The sequence below is a fragment of the Ptychodera flava genome, chromosome 21, assembly GCF_041260155.1.
Source record: "Ptychodera flava strain L36383 chromosome 21, AS_Pfla_20210202, whole genome shotgun sequence".
Classification (NCBI taxonomy): domain Eukaryota; kingdom Metazoa; phylum Hemichordata; class Enteropneusta; family Ptychoderidae; genus Ptychodera; species Ptychodera flava.
The window spans coordinates 32,083,044-32,101,540 of NC_091948.1; the positions used below are offsets into that span (position 1 = coordinate 32,083,044).

An 18,497-nucleotide genomic window follows, 5' to 3' on the forward strand; every position below is an offset into this window, starting at 1 on the left:
ATAGTCCATTATATGTGAGGTCTTCATGTCTTTGACCTGTACTTGAACTTAGGGTCAAGATCGAGAAAATATTTCAAATTACAAACCACTGGTGTCGTATAGGACATGACGCTGTCAATACCGGAATTTTCATCTTTTACTTCTCAAATCGTGGTATTTACTGGCAACTTCTCAGATGTCCCAGGCTTTAAAATCGATAATCCGAACGACAGCTGGCATAGTTGGTGAGAGTTCAGCGCCAGGCAGGACACATCAACTGGGATTCTACTGAGGACCTTCAGAAGTGCCAGGCGAGACAGTCGCTGAGATAACATGTTTAATTATATCGAGAATGATTGTACGCTTGCGTGCCCTTTCATCCACGTTCTTGCATACGCTTCTGACTGCTAGATCATGTATGTTGGCTGCACCGTGCCGAGTATTTCAATGATGATCAGACTCAAAGCATGACTAAGGTTAATGCCCTATATAATACGTATTATCAGTCTAAATAAAGTCACTGTGGTCATCAGAAATACCACTCAATAAAGACAGCAACGTAAGTCAGTAACTCGTACTGCTGTACATGTTGAAAATCACAGCAAATGTCCTTCCTCCAGTTATGTTCGGTGGACCAATTTGTGAACTTTGCCCTGTACCCATGCAGGATGAGAATATGGACCATAACCGACGCTTGTGACTTAGAAATTCAAATGAACCGTTTATATTTCTGTCACAATTTCGTGCCTGAAATCCAAACATGTACAGAAAAGAGAATGCGCTGACCCAAATTCTCGTAAGTTCATGTCACCCAAAGTTATTACGGAGATTGAGCGCCGCTCGACCAAAGGCAAGACATGAGCGGTAGACAAAATGACAAGTATAAATGTCACGGTGTGATGAATGAGATGGTCAGAATTTGATGAGAGAATGTGACATCATGTACAAGTGTTGGTGGAGGGTGTAGCCTTTAAGAGATAGACCGAGATACGTTACTTTAACAAGACACTGGCTGACCTCATTGCAACTTTCAAACCCCGCGTAAGGCCTGACCTGCAGCTGACCGGAAGAAGATACTATCATTTAGTGGTTATGGAATCTACGCATCTCTGAGATAAATTGACAGGTTGGTGAAGCGATAATACATCCCGACATTGGCCGATCACGGCCAGCCAAAAGATAAAGGCGGCCGACAGAATGACAGACAAACCCTTTGTAATGTTTCATCACGACATTTTTAAGCATATACTTCCGTCCATGTTTGCCCAGGCGGAGAATAACCTGAATAAAACAATATAAACATATGTAGCATGGAAAAAAGAGATCTTAAACAAAGACTAATTTTGAAAAAGAATAATGTGTACATCTTCAGCAAAGGCACAGAGCACAAGAAACCGTGTCTCGTATCACAAACGACGCGAATCAACACAGCCCAGTTTTATTCAGTTCGATGAAACTGTCCTCCAATGGTAGTGGAATTTCATCATCTAAAGAAATCGTTGGTTTTTTTTTGTTCAGAATACGCCGTATTAGGTTGGATCATTGATGAACATGTGATGGAAATCAGTAATTAAAGGCGCCTGTGATGGAAATCAGTAATTAAAGGCGCCTGTTTTAACAGTAAGATTTAAAGGAATCTCAGAAAAATTCTTTGACCCTGGACACCGTCGCCTCTTCCGTTCTGGCACTTCGTTGATCATTACCTTGTCATACCTGACACAATTCATTTACTGTAGCAGTAAGTCTTTCGCGGTCCAGTGAATTCCCGCACCTGCCGCTCGTTTAGAACTGTATGAATGAACAGATCGGTATTGTCAACCTTCAAAGATCCCTCGTATCTTAGGAGTAACCAGCAAAGCAGGTACCATCTAGCTGCGATAAATTGTATTTACGTGCACGGTAGCAGGAAGAGAGAGAACAATTTTTCGCTTGCATGTAAGTTCTGTGGCTGTATGCATGGCTGTTGTGAGCAGAACACAGGTTGCCCATCGTGGCATCCCGACAAGGTGCCTACCACACAACAAAACGCAATTTAAAGGGCCAGCAGTGCTAACTTTTGATGTTTTTTTCACCATTTTTATTTTGAATGTGAACCATAATTCCTCGTTCTTCTCCCCAAAGAATGTTGATATACACAGTATCCAGCTTGTCAACTCAGCCCCTTTGGTTGTAAACTGAATTGTTATTGTTGACAAGTGAATTCTGGTCTGGACTACAACTCAAATGTAAACAATAACTGTGCGTTTTACACATATAGACGCCAAGTTGACAAGTTAAATATTGGGTGTTTCAACATTCTTTGGGGAGTAGAATAAGAAGTTGCAATTGTCATACACGATAAAAATAATGAAAAAATCATTAAAAGTTAGCATTACTGGCCCTTTAAGGACAAATCAATGACAACTCCAGCATTTTCAACTCCACAGAAACGAACACACAGTTTCATTTCGTTCAGTCCATAAAATAATTCTGGAACGTACAGTTAGAGAAGCAAAGGCAAAATATGTACTTACGAATCTTAGCCACACGTTTGTCGTTAGAATCTGGTCTCTTTCATTCTGAAACACGAAATGAGTGATGAAAGGTTATTGAAAAAATCGACATACAAAACAACAATATCATGTTCTGTTACAACACATGCTACATACCCAGACAACATTTTGTCAAAGCAGATAATGGTGACGCTTAAAATAGCTGTCCATATTTTGTACACACAGACAGCAAGACCCTCTACATTAATCATATTCAGTCTGTTTCGATCATTTCTTGACACTTTCCATCGATCCCAAACTTCCATTTCACGGTACAGTAGATTTCCATACTTTCAAATTTACACTTCCAGTCATTCAATTCGGGGATAACGCACTTTCAAATGAACCAATGTCGCCAAATAGATCTCACAATTACGTGCAATCTTCGCGGACGCGTTTCTAATCTACATTTCAAGAGCCCAAATGGGGTGATACAGTGTAGGCCTACACGCACATTGATATATAAAAAGCGAGCAGCTTGATGATTAAGTTTTAGAATTTCTATATGGCACAAACTGTGTCAATCCATGCTGCCTCGGAAAATTGTGTAATTCTTTTACGAACGATATCCTTGACTTCCTATATTAAATATATTGTGGCATAGTCTCACTGTAAGCCAAGAGTGTAAACATCTCACTGCACGCAGGCTTCAACTTTACACAAGGTCAATGCCTTTGTGCTTCCAACGCTCCGCTCTCCCTCTCCATAAACATTTAGTTTGCCCTGTTGACATAGTAAGCTCTATATTGGATTTTACAGATCATGAACTTCGCTCTGAGATTTTAATGGTATGCGGCTTAATTCGTCTCCCGGGTCTATTGCCCATTCTTCTCGGTTTACTTTTTAATATGTGGGACTGACTGCCCCGTGCGATGGGTTTACTGTCTTAGCTATTCGTGAGTCTGCCTTCAACACCCGATATTTTAAACATTTAGTTCACAGTTTAGTCTGGAACATTGTACTTCCTTGCCGTGTATTTACGTCTTGCTGGTATCACCATGATATTATTTAGGCTAGAATTCTCTGTTTTAAGTAATATTTTAGACTAAATGTATCGGTATCTGCAAGAACACACAATATTTTACTGGAAGTGTTGCGTCTTCCGATAAATTTTTATACTTTGAAGGCATTCGCCGCGACACTGTAAATGATGTTCTTTTATTTTTGCGTAATTTGCAATAGGCTCAAAATAACTATACTAAAACTAAACAAAAAGGTCGAATTTTTGAACGTATGCAGGAAAATCAGTCAATTTTGTGTAATTTTTTTGTTACAATGGACTAGCCTTGCGAATTCCTTGCCGCGAAAAAGATAGCTATCTAGAGTTGTTCTGAGTGATAAGAATCTTCCTAGGAGTTGAAGCTAAATTATTGCAGGTCATAAGCTTCATATTTCAACTGGTGTTCCGCAGTGACTCCAGCTTTTGTTCGCTATTAGCGCAAATTACTGTTGCAAGTGCATGAATATAGCACGGATATAAGACGGAGTCATGTATGATAATCAAGGAGCCGTGTTTAATCCAATGCATTATGGGCAGGTAAATTTTGAATTAAATGTACGAACACGGCACTACTCGCAATTCACCAGCAATATTGAAGTAGCGCTGTACCGGCAATGTCGACTTGAAATCATCATTGCAGCTAACCTTCTGTACCCTTTTCCATTAGTTTTAGATTTACTGTTTATTAACACTCTAAACATGTTCTTCGGCTTCCGTGTAATATTGACGTATGAGATTTTAAAATCATTATATAAGTCTGTTCGGAGTTTACATTCACGTTGCATTGACGAGTTCATTCTCCATGTGAGTGCTATGAGCAGAATTAGAGCATTTAGATATTTCCCAGTGCGAATGTTAGCGGAATGAATTATTATTTACGAGGTAATCCGGAGTAAAGTATTCAAACACGTGTCCCCAGTGGCAAATCTGGACATTCGATATGCACTTTGAGGCAAATGGTAGCACACATACTTGACCTTAAAGTCAAAACGTCTCAGATGAAAGCTCTTGAATTCGAACATTGTATGAGATGCTTTGGAGTTCTGGTAACGTTCAAGTAAAACGTAACATTTAACGCTGATGTGAATTGCGAACTCCTATAAATATATGATTCATAGCTTCATAATTTGTTCATCGTGCAAAGCAGCGTGTTCTATGTTCTCAATACAACAATTACTTAACTATTCATTGAAATCTTTATTACGGATCTATAGGAATAATTTGCCGGCACATCATCACGCATGAATTGTCATTCACCGTCTTCTCTTGAGGGATTTAAGTATGACATTTATTTGGTGATGACTTATCTAACAAAAGACCGTCCTCACGCAATGACGTTATTTACTGTCGCAAATGAAGTCGAGGAGTAGCGTAGCGGCAAATGTATGCCCAACAGTGACCTTTTGTCTCAAGGCTAATTATCGACCCATTTCCTTTTTTTATAGAAAACTATGGAAAATAGTAGACACAGTTTTATCTGCGATCGGTGGATATTTTGTATGCGTTGTATTTATTGTGGTCACTTATTCCAATTTTTCAAACTCAAAGTGTAATCGAAGTAAGACTCTGTGCCATTGATTTCGCAGAATTTTTATAGTTATCGACACGCGTCTAACTGAGTTACATGTAAATCTGCTCTTTTACAAGCCGATCAGTACATTTCAGTACCACTAACAATTTAAACCTACAGTCCGTTCATAAGATATGTCCTGAATTCTATCGTTTTTAAGAGATAGCAATCGCTTCAATGGAGTTGACATTTGCTCAACATTGACTTACCGATGTTTAAAAATATACATGTGGTAGAATATTATTTCAGAAAACGTGTTCTACTTCGGATTCAAAATTATCATCGCGTAACCATCTGCCAAATGTTAGATTTCTATGCTTCCCCAAGGGACATTTCCAAATGAACATTTCATTTTTAACTTGTATACTTTCTTACATATTTCAGAACTTCATCGATCTTAAAATTGCATGCCATGTTTTCTGCTTCGACACGTTCAAGTTTAAAATTTTAATTTTTTGGATACAATTCTTCCGTTCTATTCACAATGATTATTTCATGTAAATTACGGCAATTGTGAAGATCGAGGAAGGATATGGAAGCAACAGAATTATCTTTTGATTTAAAACATACGTTTTATGTATTCTTGGTTACTAAGGATAACCAACGTTGAATAAATCAACAAACTTTTGTTGTCAACGAATTAAGAATCTAGGAAAATACCTACCAAAGTTACAATCAACACTATCAGTCATGTTCCAATATGATATCCTCCTCTAAGTTTTTAAATACAAATGACGTGTATAGCCACACTTGATCGACACTCGTTTTGTATCTATTCTAGTCGACTATCGCGCCCACGTACTGCAAATGAACTGTCATCGGTTTTGCTGAATTCTAATAGTTATCGACATGAGTCTTACTTAGTCTCATCTGGTACTTACAGGGTCTTGTAAGTCAACCATGAAAGCCCTTTGGTATTGAAACATCAATCTCCTGGTTCTTCTACTAAATACTTCTGAATAACTTAATAGATGAACTTAGTGCGGAGGCACACAGTACACAGCAATATTGAGATATGTATCAAACGTGGCAAGATTGTCATTCTACGGATATGCATTTATCTCGTACACCGTTTCATTGTCGGGTGATGCCCAACTCTTCTGTGTTTTATATCAATTACTCTTTGACAAGTTACAATCGCATCTATTTTTCAGAAAGTCGAAAACACACAATCAACGCTTTCTGCATATCAACAAAGTATCTGTCAGAAATACGATATACATTCCATTTGGTCCAATGATTCTCGTCGCACATGGGAAATAAATAATTCTGGTAGGCATTTATTCAAGTTCTAATTAAAATGAGTTAAGCTAAATCTTAAACATGATATTGTTATGACTCTTAAGTCAGAAGATTTGCGTCTTGTTAATACTGGCGCTCGAGATAGACTTTAAAGGTACAGTTCGCGATCCCTGGGATCGCCTTTGTTTAGTCTGTAAGATGATTATGGAGGTGTGATAGCCTTTTGTTTTCCATTCAAATTGTAACCTGGTGGATAAATTTTCTGATGAGACAATCTGGTGCCAACTCAGGCCTTTAAGGGAGAACCATAACTCTTTGAAGACACTGAGTAAGGTATTTCGCATATCAAGTACAGCTGATGACGATAAGCCAACGTCTGCAGCCGTTTGATGCTTATAACTGTTAAATTGAATGTAATTTATCAAAAAACAGATAACCTGAACGACAGATTAAGATGTCTTCTAGTATCCGTGACTGCGCCTGTACGTTACAGTCCTTAGGATTTCTCATGTGATTAGTTACGAGCTGAACGGAATTTACCTGTTTACTATGAACAACCCTCTCTATTAAGGACATTTTTACCATGCTGAAAGATATTCTTAATAGACAGATTCCATTGTATTTAGGGTAAATATTTGCTTGCGGTAATAACTGCAACAGGTAGATGAATCCACGCATTGTTAATATAATATTATCCGAAGGCATTTTTTACTATACATCGGTAGTCAACTATAAATGAACTTTTAGTCGTCACATATTGTGTGTACGATATGATGTGTCCATTATAATGTTGTAGAGACCGTATTATTTACTCGTAAATTTATTATATTAAGATGTATACGCGCCATTCACAGTTAAAGCAATAAAAATCGTTCCACAATATGGATTATCAAAGACAGTGATGTAGCTGAAATGAGTGAACGGAAACTTCATAAACGGTAGAAACAGCGAAATGAAAACTTTGCATATATTTCACTGCATCATCGAATATTAAAAATCCAGAAAAATACTCATCTAATAACATAAAGAATTCTCATGAATTTTCCCCTTGTGTATTAGGGACCTATTGATTAATTCAACATCCATATCAAAACGACAGGCTTCATATTAAAAGTGTTTATTCATTAGGCGCCACGATACTGAAGTTTGAAAATTCATTAAAACTTTCTTCAGGGTAACTTTGAACAATAATCTTTCATAATCAAGAATAAAAATCGCTCGTGACATTGCAACTTTTGAGATTGGAGAAACAAACAACTTTAAATTAATTTGCCGATATTTGAAATTCTACATAACCGCTATACCCTGTGTTAACTCGTTAGGGATATTAAAAGTTTGGATTTACAAGAATGCAGGGCTTTTATCTCAATCTACTTCACAGACTTGGAATCATTCCAAACAAGCAACAGACGAGAAAAGTGTTATAAGATTTGAGGGCGACAGAAAAAGATGTCTTCCAGGTGCATAATAGGCACGGTCTGCACGCGAGAAACAAGAAGATTATCGTCTACAACTAGGCTAATAGAACTTGCATATAGCAAACAGTAACTGGCAAATTAAGTGAGAGACAGCTAAGGTGAGGATAAGCTGATGTTATCTGAAAATAAACATGATCGTTTCAGTAATAAGACACATACTGGTTACCTGCAGAAAAGAAAAGGGGTTAATACCCGAAATGAACATTTCTCTAGGTGACTTGAACCGTACGTTGTGAATTCGAATCCCGTCGAGAATTTAATGAATTTGTGTGATAAGGGGCGTTTATAGACATAAAACGGTAAGGCAATGAGTGTTTTTTTAATTTAGAATAATTACTTGTAGTGGCCTAAAAAGACTTCATGTTTCATCGTCGATTTTTAAATCTAAATATTGGCAACGTGACCAGTCAATGTATACAACAAACTGAAATGAAAAGCTAAGATTTGGTATTCATGTCAAATGAAATAATCATAAGTTACTTTCAATCCACTAGAATAAACACTCAAGATAAACATCAAATCAACGAAGTCAATCTCATTCAATGCTCGTTGGTATTGTTAGAGTAATAGCATTCTAGAAAGAGGCTGATTTATTTCAGCTTTAGTTATAATGTTTGATGCATTTTCAATTATTTTGTCACGTTTGTTAAGTATATATCCTTTTTCTACTCCCACAAGTAATGTTGTAATGTTTTGTGTTCAAATAGTCAATGTGGCCTGTATATGTTTCGACGTTCATCCTTGTTGTTTAAAAGTGAAATAGCGCCTGAAGTAGACTTTATTTGTCAAAAGTAACTTTGTAGGCGTCGCATCGGCATTGCAATGCCAACGCTCCGCATTTCGAGAGAAGGGTAAAATTTACAAAGGGAAAAATGATAAAAATGTTATCTCAAGTTACATCTATTATTCCCTTAAGTGTAAAAACACCCTTAACCTGTTGATTATGTCCAGCTGACATACATAAATCAAATTATTGCTGTCTTCAGTCAAGCTATGAGTTGACAGACTGATCTGCCGTAGTTTACTGAAAGTGCTTTTTTAATCCCACTACGAATGATTTCGACTATGTCAATACGCTGGAGCATCAACAGGCAAAAACACAGATGTATTTACGATACAGGGACCTCAGATTCAATGAATGTATAATTTCGGACCCCTTACTGCCTCTAGCTAGTTGTGAAGCATCTCAAATCGCTTTAATATCTTTTCTTCGAAATTGGGCTTCAGAACATTATAACATTACGTTATTTTGTCTTTTTTTCAGTTGAGGTTATCTTAGCAATATTTCTTTCATGGATTGTTTACAGTACCGGCAATAATACAATCAGTTCTATGTGTACAAAATCAAACATTCGGTCAGTAGTCTCAGTGGACTCGCTGAGATTCCGACTCAAATGTCCAGAGTTTTATACGTATTAAATAACTTTGGATAATTTCTAGTCAAAGAGTCATCATAAAAAGTACGTCATAATTATTTGTTTATGTCTTTGTCATCATAACCTGGCGAAGTCATAATTTTGGGCTAAATGTTTTAAAAGAGTAGAAAACATGTAGGATTGATACAACGAAGTGTGTAAATATTTCGTTGTTCAGTACAAAATCAGGATACCTGTTATTTAAAGGACTAGCCGTATGTATGTATGTATGTATGTATGTATGTATGTATGTATGTATGTATGCATGTATGTATGTTTGTATGTATGTATGTATGTATGTATGTATGTATGTATGTATGTATGTATGTATGTATGCATGTATGTATGTGTATGTATGTATGTATGTATGTATGTATGTATGTATCATCTATCTATCTATCTATATATTATAAATATATATATATATATATATATATATATATATATATATATATATATATATATATATATATATATATATATATATATTTACGTGTCTGTATAGTATGTAATTGACCTATGGGAGGTTTAACCCATTTTGATCAATACAGTCCTGTTGTCGAATGTTAAAGGCGGACATACGGAGAGTGCTTTCAAGCTAGCGAAAATTCTTATGGGAATTTCAACGTACTCAGTTGCATCTCGTTTGTATAAGCTCAAATTCCTGTGTTACTTGGGATGATATTCACTGTCAATATACCGATTTATTACACAATCTTGTTTCTGTCCATATTCTAATGCATATAAGCACATTTTCCGTCATATATTTTTTGCGAATTTTATGAAGGCGCTCATATTTGATTAGGACAACCGTATCTCATTGTTTTGGAATTTGTTCGACTCGCACACTTAGTTCCAGTCAGTAGAACTCTTACACACATATCCCTCAGTAAATAAACTGACACTAACTAATTTTAGTTTGAAAACGAAATTACCAAAATAATGCGACAACTCGAAGCTCATGGGCCTTTTACCTCAATATCGATAAATGTATCTGGAGATTACAAATACCTACCACATCGAGAATTTGCTGAAGAGTCAACCCGAATTTAATCTCTATTGGTAATGACTCATTGGCAACTGGTCGTTCAAATGGATTGTATTCGTTCATCAGAGCTGCCAGCAACCGTCGTTCGTTCTTCCCCTGATGAGAATCTGCCGGATGAGATCGGAAAAGACACACTGTTATGTGAACAATATTTTCTACTGGGCGATACGGCCGTCTGTTTTCCAAAATGTTTTCACTGCCTGTCATGCCGAACAGAATTGCAGTTGCTCTCAGAGTTTATCGTTCGTTAGTTTTCTCGCAACACTTAATTGCAAGCCCGTGTATTTCAATATCATCGGTCTTGTTTGCTACTTTAGTTTCTAATCATCAATTCTGCATTTTCCGGGGGATCGGTGTTCACCATCGAAATGACATTTTCAGACTGTCAAATATAACATTTTTACCAAGGGTTTGAAGGTGGAAAAACCAATGTTGGCGTCACCCGTGAATTTTAACTGTACAAATATGGTTTCAGAAATTAATTGCATTAAGCCTATCTATTAGCAAAAGTTACTCTCTATCGCGATACCGTTTCTTCACCAAAGCATGTTGACATTGTTTTTCCAAGTTCCACTGAACAAAAGGTCAAACTGATCTTGGAGAGGAGTTAAGAATGCAAAGATACGCCATTTGAACTTAGCAGTTGGGAGTGATCAGATTAAAGACGTACATTTTTTGCCTGCAACTATTTTACTTATTTTTCAGAGTATGTAGGGCGTGCATACCTTGTCAAGAATTAAATACACATTTTTGTCAAATCAGCAAGGGTTTAATGATATCTGACAGTCTTCTTCTTTTTTGGATCACACTTTTCTGTTTTCTGATGGTGCATCTCTCAACAACGGCTGCTAAGATAGTTCGTGTGTAAAGTAATGTGATATTCTCGTGCTGTTGATCTCAACTTGAAATACACTCATATCAACTTGCTTCTGACAAATACCGGTTACACTTAAAGTGAATATCAGTTGACCCGTCACTATAGAGGTGGAGATTAAATGGAACAGCAGTGCGTTTGTTTGATGGCAGGATGACTGCCTAACAGCAGGTTACCACGTCTGTGCACGCCGTGAGATTCGCTGGTAAGCAATGTCGTTGGCCTTCACATTCTATACTTAGTCTCGTGACTGACACAGTTTCCAGCAGGTTTTGATACAAGAAACCCTGAAGTTCAACGTCCGTGTCATCCTCTTTCATTTTCTCTAAGACTAAAAGGACACAGTTTTGTATGTTTGTTCTAATGTTCTTCTTTTTTTAAAATGCAGCAATAGACAAGTACAAAACAAACGTGGGCAACAATAGGTACAAACAGGTGAGAAATAAGTTGCAATCAACACTGTCTGTCTATTGCAATGGACAAACTCCTGATCACTTGCTATGGCATTGTTCTTTGAAAAAAACACATTCAACACATTCAACTAATTTTTTTGCTATTTGAGATAAATGATATAACAATCGGGTCACTCTTCTTTGCTTTGAGTCTTTGAGTGCACAATTTTAGATGTTACAAACATTATTACGTTTTATCGCTGGAGGAAATGTTGAAATAAAATATCGAAGACGATTTGTTTACCTCCTATAAATAAAATAAAATGTTCAATTGTCTCTTCTGAGTAAATACTGAAAAACAGAACTCTTTTTAATTTATAATTCATCAAAAATGAATTCGGTGCTTAAAATAAATGCATAATTTCAACTGAGATATAATTTTTTTCATCGTGTATGGCTTAGTATATTCGTTTCAATAATTTCTTCCTTTCAGTGTTTTTAGCATGCAGAGCATTTCCGCCTGTTTCAGGAATAAAACGTCCATTTTTGAGTTTTCTTTTTCACTCCTTTTGAAACATTACCGTACCTCATAAAATCAACTCGCATATCGATATTTGCTGAAATGCACACAGAGGAAGTCTTCTCCATTGACATCAAATAGATCACTCACACACTAATGCCATGTTGAACGCGTTTGTTACATAATAATGCCTTTGCACTAACAGTATTCAAACAAATACCAAGCAGTGTCGTCAGCTGTGTGGAATTTCAGCCAAGAACGTTTTATCTGTTTTCTTCTAACAATTCTTTTATTTCAGCATACGTACATGTTTCAATCATTCTCTCGAATGTCATTTGAGAGGCAGACCATTTTGGAAGTTCATATGCAAAATTTTATAACATTATAGTCATTCCCTCCCTTTTCATCAATCTTTGCGTTCTAAATTGCAGCTAATTAATGTAAGCTTTTAAACATTTTTACTTATATTTTCTAATTTAAGGTAGTTCGTGCCTCGAAAATGAAAGTCTTAAACTGTTGCTCAAATTGTTTCTCAAGGAATCTATAAACCATTCTCTTTCAAAATCAAGAATAAAAATCGGGGGTCACCGAGCAAATTTTTGTACTACAGAAACAAATCACCCAAAATTTACCGATATTTGAAATTCAAAATGGCCGTCGTCTCTGTGTTAACTCAATGGAGAAAAATAAAATTTAAAGTTTTCTAAAACCAAGTGCTTTAAAATGAACCCCCACAAGTGGTAGATCAGAAAAGAATTGTAAAAGGTAAGAGAGTCAAAATATCTGTCCACGTGGCGCATTCTACCTTAAAAACTTTACGCGTAGCCTTGCATAGTTATCAGTTGTCTAATTCTACACTACTTTGTTAAACAGTATGAAGACCAGAGTTTCCATGGAAACAGGATACTCTATTGTATTCATAAACGTGACATTGTCTGCAGATACACCACATCTCGAAACTGAAAGTTCACAATAAAATATGCTTTGCTCAGGGAAACTTGAACCCCGTTATTTCTCATTGTCAAGGATAAAACCCAGGGGTCACACTGCAAATTTAGCGATAATTAAAATCCGCTATGGCCGCTAACCTTATTCAACGATGTTGCGGGAAAGTACAATTTTCATTGTCAGAAAACCAAAATTATAAAAACTTCAAGTACTCGAAACGCTTCAAAATTAGTCCAAACACGGTGAAATCAGGAATCAATTGTTAAATTATGAGCCTCCGGAAGACTGTCACCGACGTGCATTGTGTCTAGAATGCTGAATTTTATGTGAGATATCAAACATGTGATTTATTTGAACCTTCTTGCCTTCGGTCTTGACCTTGGGTCAAGGTCAATGTTTCCGCAGATGTGTAAAATACCATGAAGAAGACTTTAAATTACGGAATCGACGCTGCGATACAAGACGACCTGATTGTACAAGAGCACTGCGTCGTGGAACACACATCGCTGTGGGCATTGCATTTCGAGTGATAGATTAATTATAGAACGCCCAACTGAGTGAAAGGCTATATATGTAGGCTGTGCCATTTGTCTGTCATGCCGAGGGCAGTTATATAATTTTACGGACAGCCAGTTTTAATTACGGACGAGTCAATTTATTGATACAGAAGGATTTCAGGGAAGGGGATGTTGTGCACAAATTGATGTGATTCTCAACACTGGTTTCAAGGCTCGGACAAAATGAAAACTACATCGATTTTTTGAAGGTTGACAGTGCCAACAAAGGCACCATTGAACGAACCCCTTGGAACTGACAAGATACAGTCACCCAAAGATGTCGGGTGTGATCGATGATATCAAATGGGTTGGCGCTGACATGAGTAATCATGTGAGCACTTTTTACAGTGCCCTTAGGCAAAATAAGTTTGCTACAGTAGCAAAGTCCATGAAAGTAATTCCGCGTTCGTGCTTCAGACTGGCAGTGTACTTCAAACAGTTATCTGTCAATACATGAAGTTACTCCCTTGCAGCATCGATGAGGACAAAAAGGTCGCCTCTCAGTCATCAGTATCGTTTTAAACAGGAGCCGTCTGTGAACTCCATCTGCTACGAATGACGGATGACGCACGAAAAACACACAATGTCGTTGCATCACCGTGAGTCGATCAGCCGCAATTTGATCGCGCTCAAAGCTACCTGCACCGCCGCTGCGTCAATTTCTGTCAAATATTCCTCGATGGATGTACCTGCGGTGTGCGTTCATGTGAGCAAACAGAGGCTGCTGTGGTTTGATGATTAAGTGTGAAAACAACCACAGACACCGTTGGGAGTCAAGATGACACGTGCTCTGAGTGTTCATTGTCGTCCCCGATAATAATTCTGTATATGTATCGTGGTGGTAGCGGTTATCTCGTATTTCAAGTAATATACAAACTAATTCTTTTCTTGCTATATTTTGCTGCGTTTGATAACGCGATGCGGAGTTGGTTCAGATCCCTGAATACCAGTATGAAAGCAGCGAACAAGCTACATTTTATCTGTTTTCAATTAAGGCATTGATCCTTCATTGAACAGCTAGTATAGCTAATATTACAGACATCTGTGAGAAAGTACCGGTCATTGATTACTCTATAATGCAATGACATTTTTGTTGGTTTCATTTTTACTTAAATTAAGTTTCCGATAAATGTTTAATAATTGATTTTATTGAATGCAGTTGCATCAATATGAATACACCGATGCCCGTACATTCCCTTGGGGAAACAGCATTTAATAATACTTGTATAGAAGTCCCTAGTCGATTATGTATTAAGCTAATTTAACTTACTCATGTGTGGTGAAATAAATTTACCATGACCTGGTATGGTTTTAATTATTGTTCTTCAAGCATCAGGGTCGCTGTGACAAGTTCAGTACAACTCGTTGCGTTTGCTCATTTAAGCCTACGATTCATCGGCAGCGTCGGATACGATAAACAAGTGGCATTCTGTACCAATGTGATTCGTATTAAAAAGCCGCCCCACCCTCACAGAAATCACATCATTGTGTACACGATCCTCAAACGTGTTAACATTAATTTCTCAATTTAGTAGCCATCGTTAATCAATCTGTGAATTGCAAGCTCGTAAGCCTATACCTGCGCCATAATTAGTCCTTGTTATATAAAAAGGCGGGGCATTATATTAGAAGATGCGCGGTGGTATTATTACTTGCCAAACACATCGCTTTGAATGTAGTTTGATGACACCAGTGATGACGAGGGAGAGCCCGCGCACGGAAACGTGTTGATAGAATGTTAATTGAAATTAAAAACACCACATGTACATCGACTTCATTGACAATTCAGTATGCAGATCATGGATGCGTTATATTTATAGAAGACGCGCTATCGACTTGCGTCAAATTTGTTAATTATGAATAATGACGGGAACATAAATTTCTAGAACATCGTCACATGACATAATGTGTTGGATTTTTGAAGTTAGTAAACAGTTGTTTTAGAAAGTTGTCATCGATTTGTTAAAAATTTAAGCTTCCCTTTTCGTTTGACGCCAGATTCTACTAGTGACCATCATTAAGCTCTCAATAAATAACAGCTGAACAGAACCCATTGTGACATGTAGACTTACCTCGTGCATACAGAAGAAATAACAATATTGCTTTAAATTGTATTACTTTCCAAGGCATGATGGCTGTGGGATACTCCTAGATTTCTCTCCAGTACAAAAATAGTGTGCCCTCTCCCCTTGACTGTCCTTCAGTCTATTTCCGTGCAAAGTCTCTGTCGGTTAGTTAGGCTTGCCTCGGGCTTGCCCTCGGAGACGTCTATACATTGAGATAAGCTGCAAGGGTGCAGACCGGACGACGCAGTCGGCACCTCTCGTTTGCTAGATGGATCTAAATCAGCACGCTAGTCACGTGGCAGGATATATCTTGGGAACGCGCAAAGGCATGCTACAACACATGCGCCGACGCGACGCGACGCGACGCTGTGTCCAGTCAAATAATGACACGATACAAATGTCGTTATGCGGTAGTGATCATGCTGATAAATGTATCATATAAAAATCATAAATTTCGACTTTGCCACTCTGAATTTTAAACAGATTGAATATTACTATACCGTAGACAAAAACGTCTTTTATTAAAGGTTTATCTCTTCAACTTAGTCATCACAGATAATGGAAACCAAAATTGTCTTCAATTATTGTGTTTCTTGCGAAATCTGCTCTGAAAGTAACACTTAAAAATGTTCACAATATCTGGCCGATTTTCTTTTGAACCATGGTTCATCGTCCGTTGTAGTCAGGTATTTTTACGAATAAGTAGCGCCACCAGCGTTTATTAGAATGTAAAAATCGTACATCGTTGCAGCAGCGTTTCTGACATTCAATTTTGAACGACTGAACCTTGACCAAATTTTTCGGCATCAAAATACACTGCTATTTCAGTAATACAGGGAAATAATCTGTCGAATTAAAGGAGTAAACTGACTCCTAAGTTCGATATTAAATACAACTATACCAATTAGTACCACATCGCTTACATGTATGTCTTGAAAGTAAAATGAGAATTAATAAAAAAAAAAAAAGCTACTGCAGCATACATGTACTTAGGATCATCGGTGATCAGACAAATGGTCTCTAGTGAAGAGCAAAGTCGTCCTATGCTTCAAAACGTCATCCTGATGAAATAAACCGGATTGTAAATCTCATAGTTAATCATTGACATCCGACGTGCGACTAATAACAATTGGAATCCAAGATCATAGCAAATTTATCACTGCTCAAACACTAAGATCATAATTTGAAGCAGTGAAAAAATCATACAATTCTCCAATGCTGATACCATAGTTGCAACTTTGTTATTGGTATTCAGCTACTTGAAAAATGCTTGGCTATCTGATACAAGGCTGTAACACCACATTGATGTATATCAAACGACATCGATCATTTCGCAACAAAGATTTGCACACATATGTACATCTTAGTACAATTCAGGCCGGAGTTGACCGAGAAGCCGCAATTTCTGAACAGAAGAAAAACTGAGAACTAACTAACTAAAACTAAAAACTAAAAAACTAACAACAGTTACAAATTCCTACTGACTTCATAGAAGCCTACAATTATCCCTGTTCGTAGCATTACTGCTATCAATATCCAGTGACGGTCAATGTCAGACTGTCGCTCTTCTTTTCCATTTAGGTATATAAAGACCTATTTTTTTACATTTTATGACGCCATTAACATTGTATCGATACCATAATGAAGAATCGTGTCTTTCGGTAGAAGAGGGCTGCTTAATATTGTGTTAGCCTAGGAAATACAGATGATTTCGAATCTTTTGACATAATTATTTAAAGTATCCAGGGATCGATCGAGTTCATGAACGGGGGCCCTTTTCTATTATGAAGCAGAAGATTCATATGAAAAAGTCAAGCGAAGCTTTGCATTCTTCGACTGGTACCATGTGATTATCATTGAGTACAAAGTTGCACATTCTTCGACCCTATATGACGGAGCCATGGTGCTGAGAACTGGTTCACACTGGTTGGAACCGGAAATGGCTGGTTAGCTATCCAAGTGTAGGAGCTAGGCGATCCAATCCCTATCTTAGAGTATATATTCCTCTATTGTCCCAACAGTCATTACTGAAAAAACTAACTCTTAGTCGGTTAGTGTGTAATACATTGCACTCCGTGATGAAATGCTAATACTGCGGGACATCAGATCATTTCTTCAAGAAAAGCTTATGTGAGAAAGGGACATTTTGAAACCAACTCAGAGCGTTTGTTTAACAGTGCTGATTTGTCAGCATTGATAATGTGCAGGTTTTCTGATATGCAAATATTACATCGCTTGCTTATGCTAGAGTAACTCGATACTTTGTCAATGATTGACCACGAAATGTCAAAGACTTGGCCCTCACTTCCTAAATTCCATACAAACTTTGACAACTCGATATTGTTTTTGTATCTCTCGTTACGGAACGATTGCATGTGGTTAGTGTAGCGCGCCTTGAAGGTGTTATCAGTGAGGCCGATGTAAACCCTCTCTGCGCTGCCCACCGTTGATACTTTGGCCTTGTAAACCATGCCTTTGACCTAACAGTTACCCTTCAAGGGGCATGCCGACTTGACCCGGCAATTACTATCAGCTGGTTGATCCTTACGTTGATCTCCGGTGATTACTCTCTTATTATGCAATTTGATTATACTTTTCATATTCTTCATACAGCTATAACTCACTTTCATTGTGTTCCTGTTGAAGATCTTGTGAAGTTTAGACCCCTTTGGAAAATGTTTGTCAACAGTCGTTGTCTATACCAAGTGCATTTAAACGTTGTGCGACATATCGACTAGCAATTGCGACAGATTTTAATTCATAATCCTTGCTCAACTTTTTTATTACATTGTATCCTTAACATGTATAATACCAAGTCATAGTTTCAAAGTATTTTTAAGTAAGTGGAGATAACTTCCGTCCTGTGAAAACTTTTAA

The 18,497-nt window shown here is 37.3% G+C and overlaps 1 protein-coding gene across 1 annotated transcript in view; it reads right to left on the reverse strand.

The window, feature by feature from the left end:
* Positions 1–15,906, reverse strand: part of LOC139122040 (neuronal acetylcholine receptor subunit alpha-7-like) — a 40,765-nt gene extending 24,859 nt beyond the window's left edge. The window contains exons 1-3 of the mRNA XM_070687404.1: positions 15,627–15,906; positions 10,231–10,370; positions 2,493–2,537 (exon numbers count right to left, since the gene is read on the reverse strand). Of these exons, the coding sequence (XP_070543505.1) occupies positions 2,493–2,537; positions 10,231–10,370; positions 15,627–15,684 (243 nt within the window). The 5' untranslated portion in view covers positions 15,685–15,906. The remainder of the gene's footprint in view (positions 1–2,492; positions 2,538–10,230; positions 10,371–15,626) is intronic.
* Between the last annotated feature and the right edge of the window lie 2,591 nt (positions 15,907–18,497).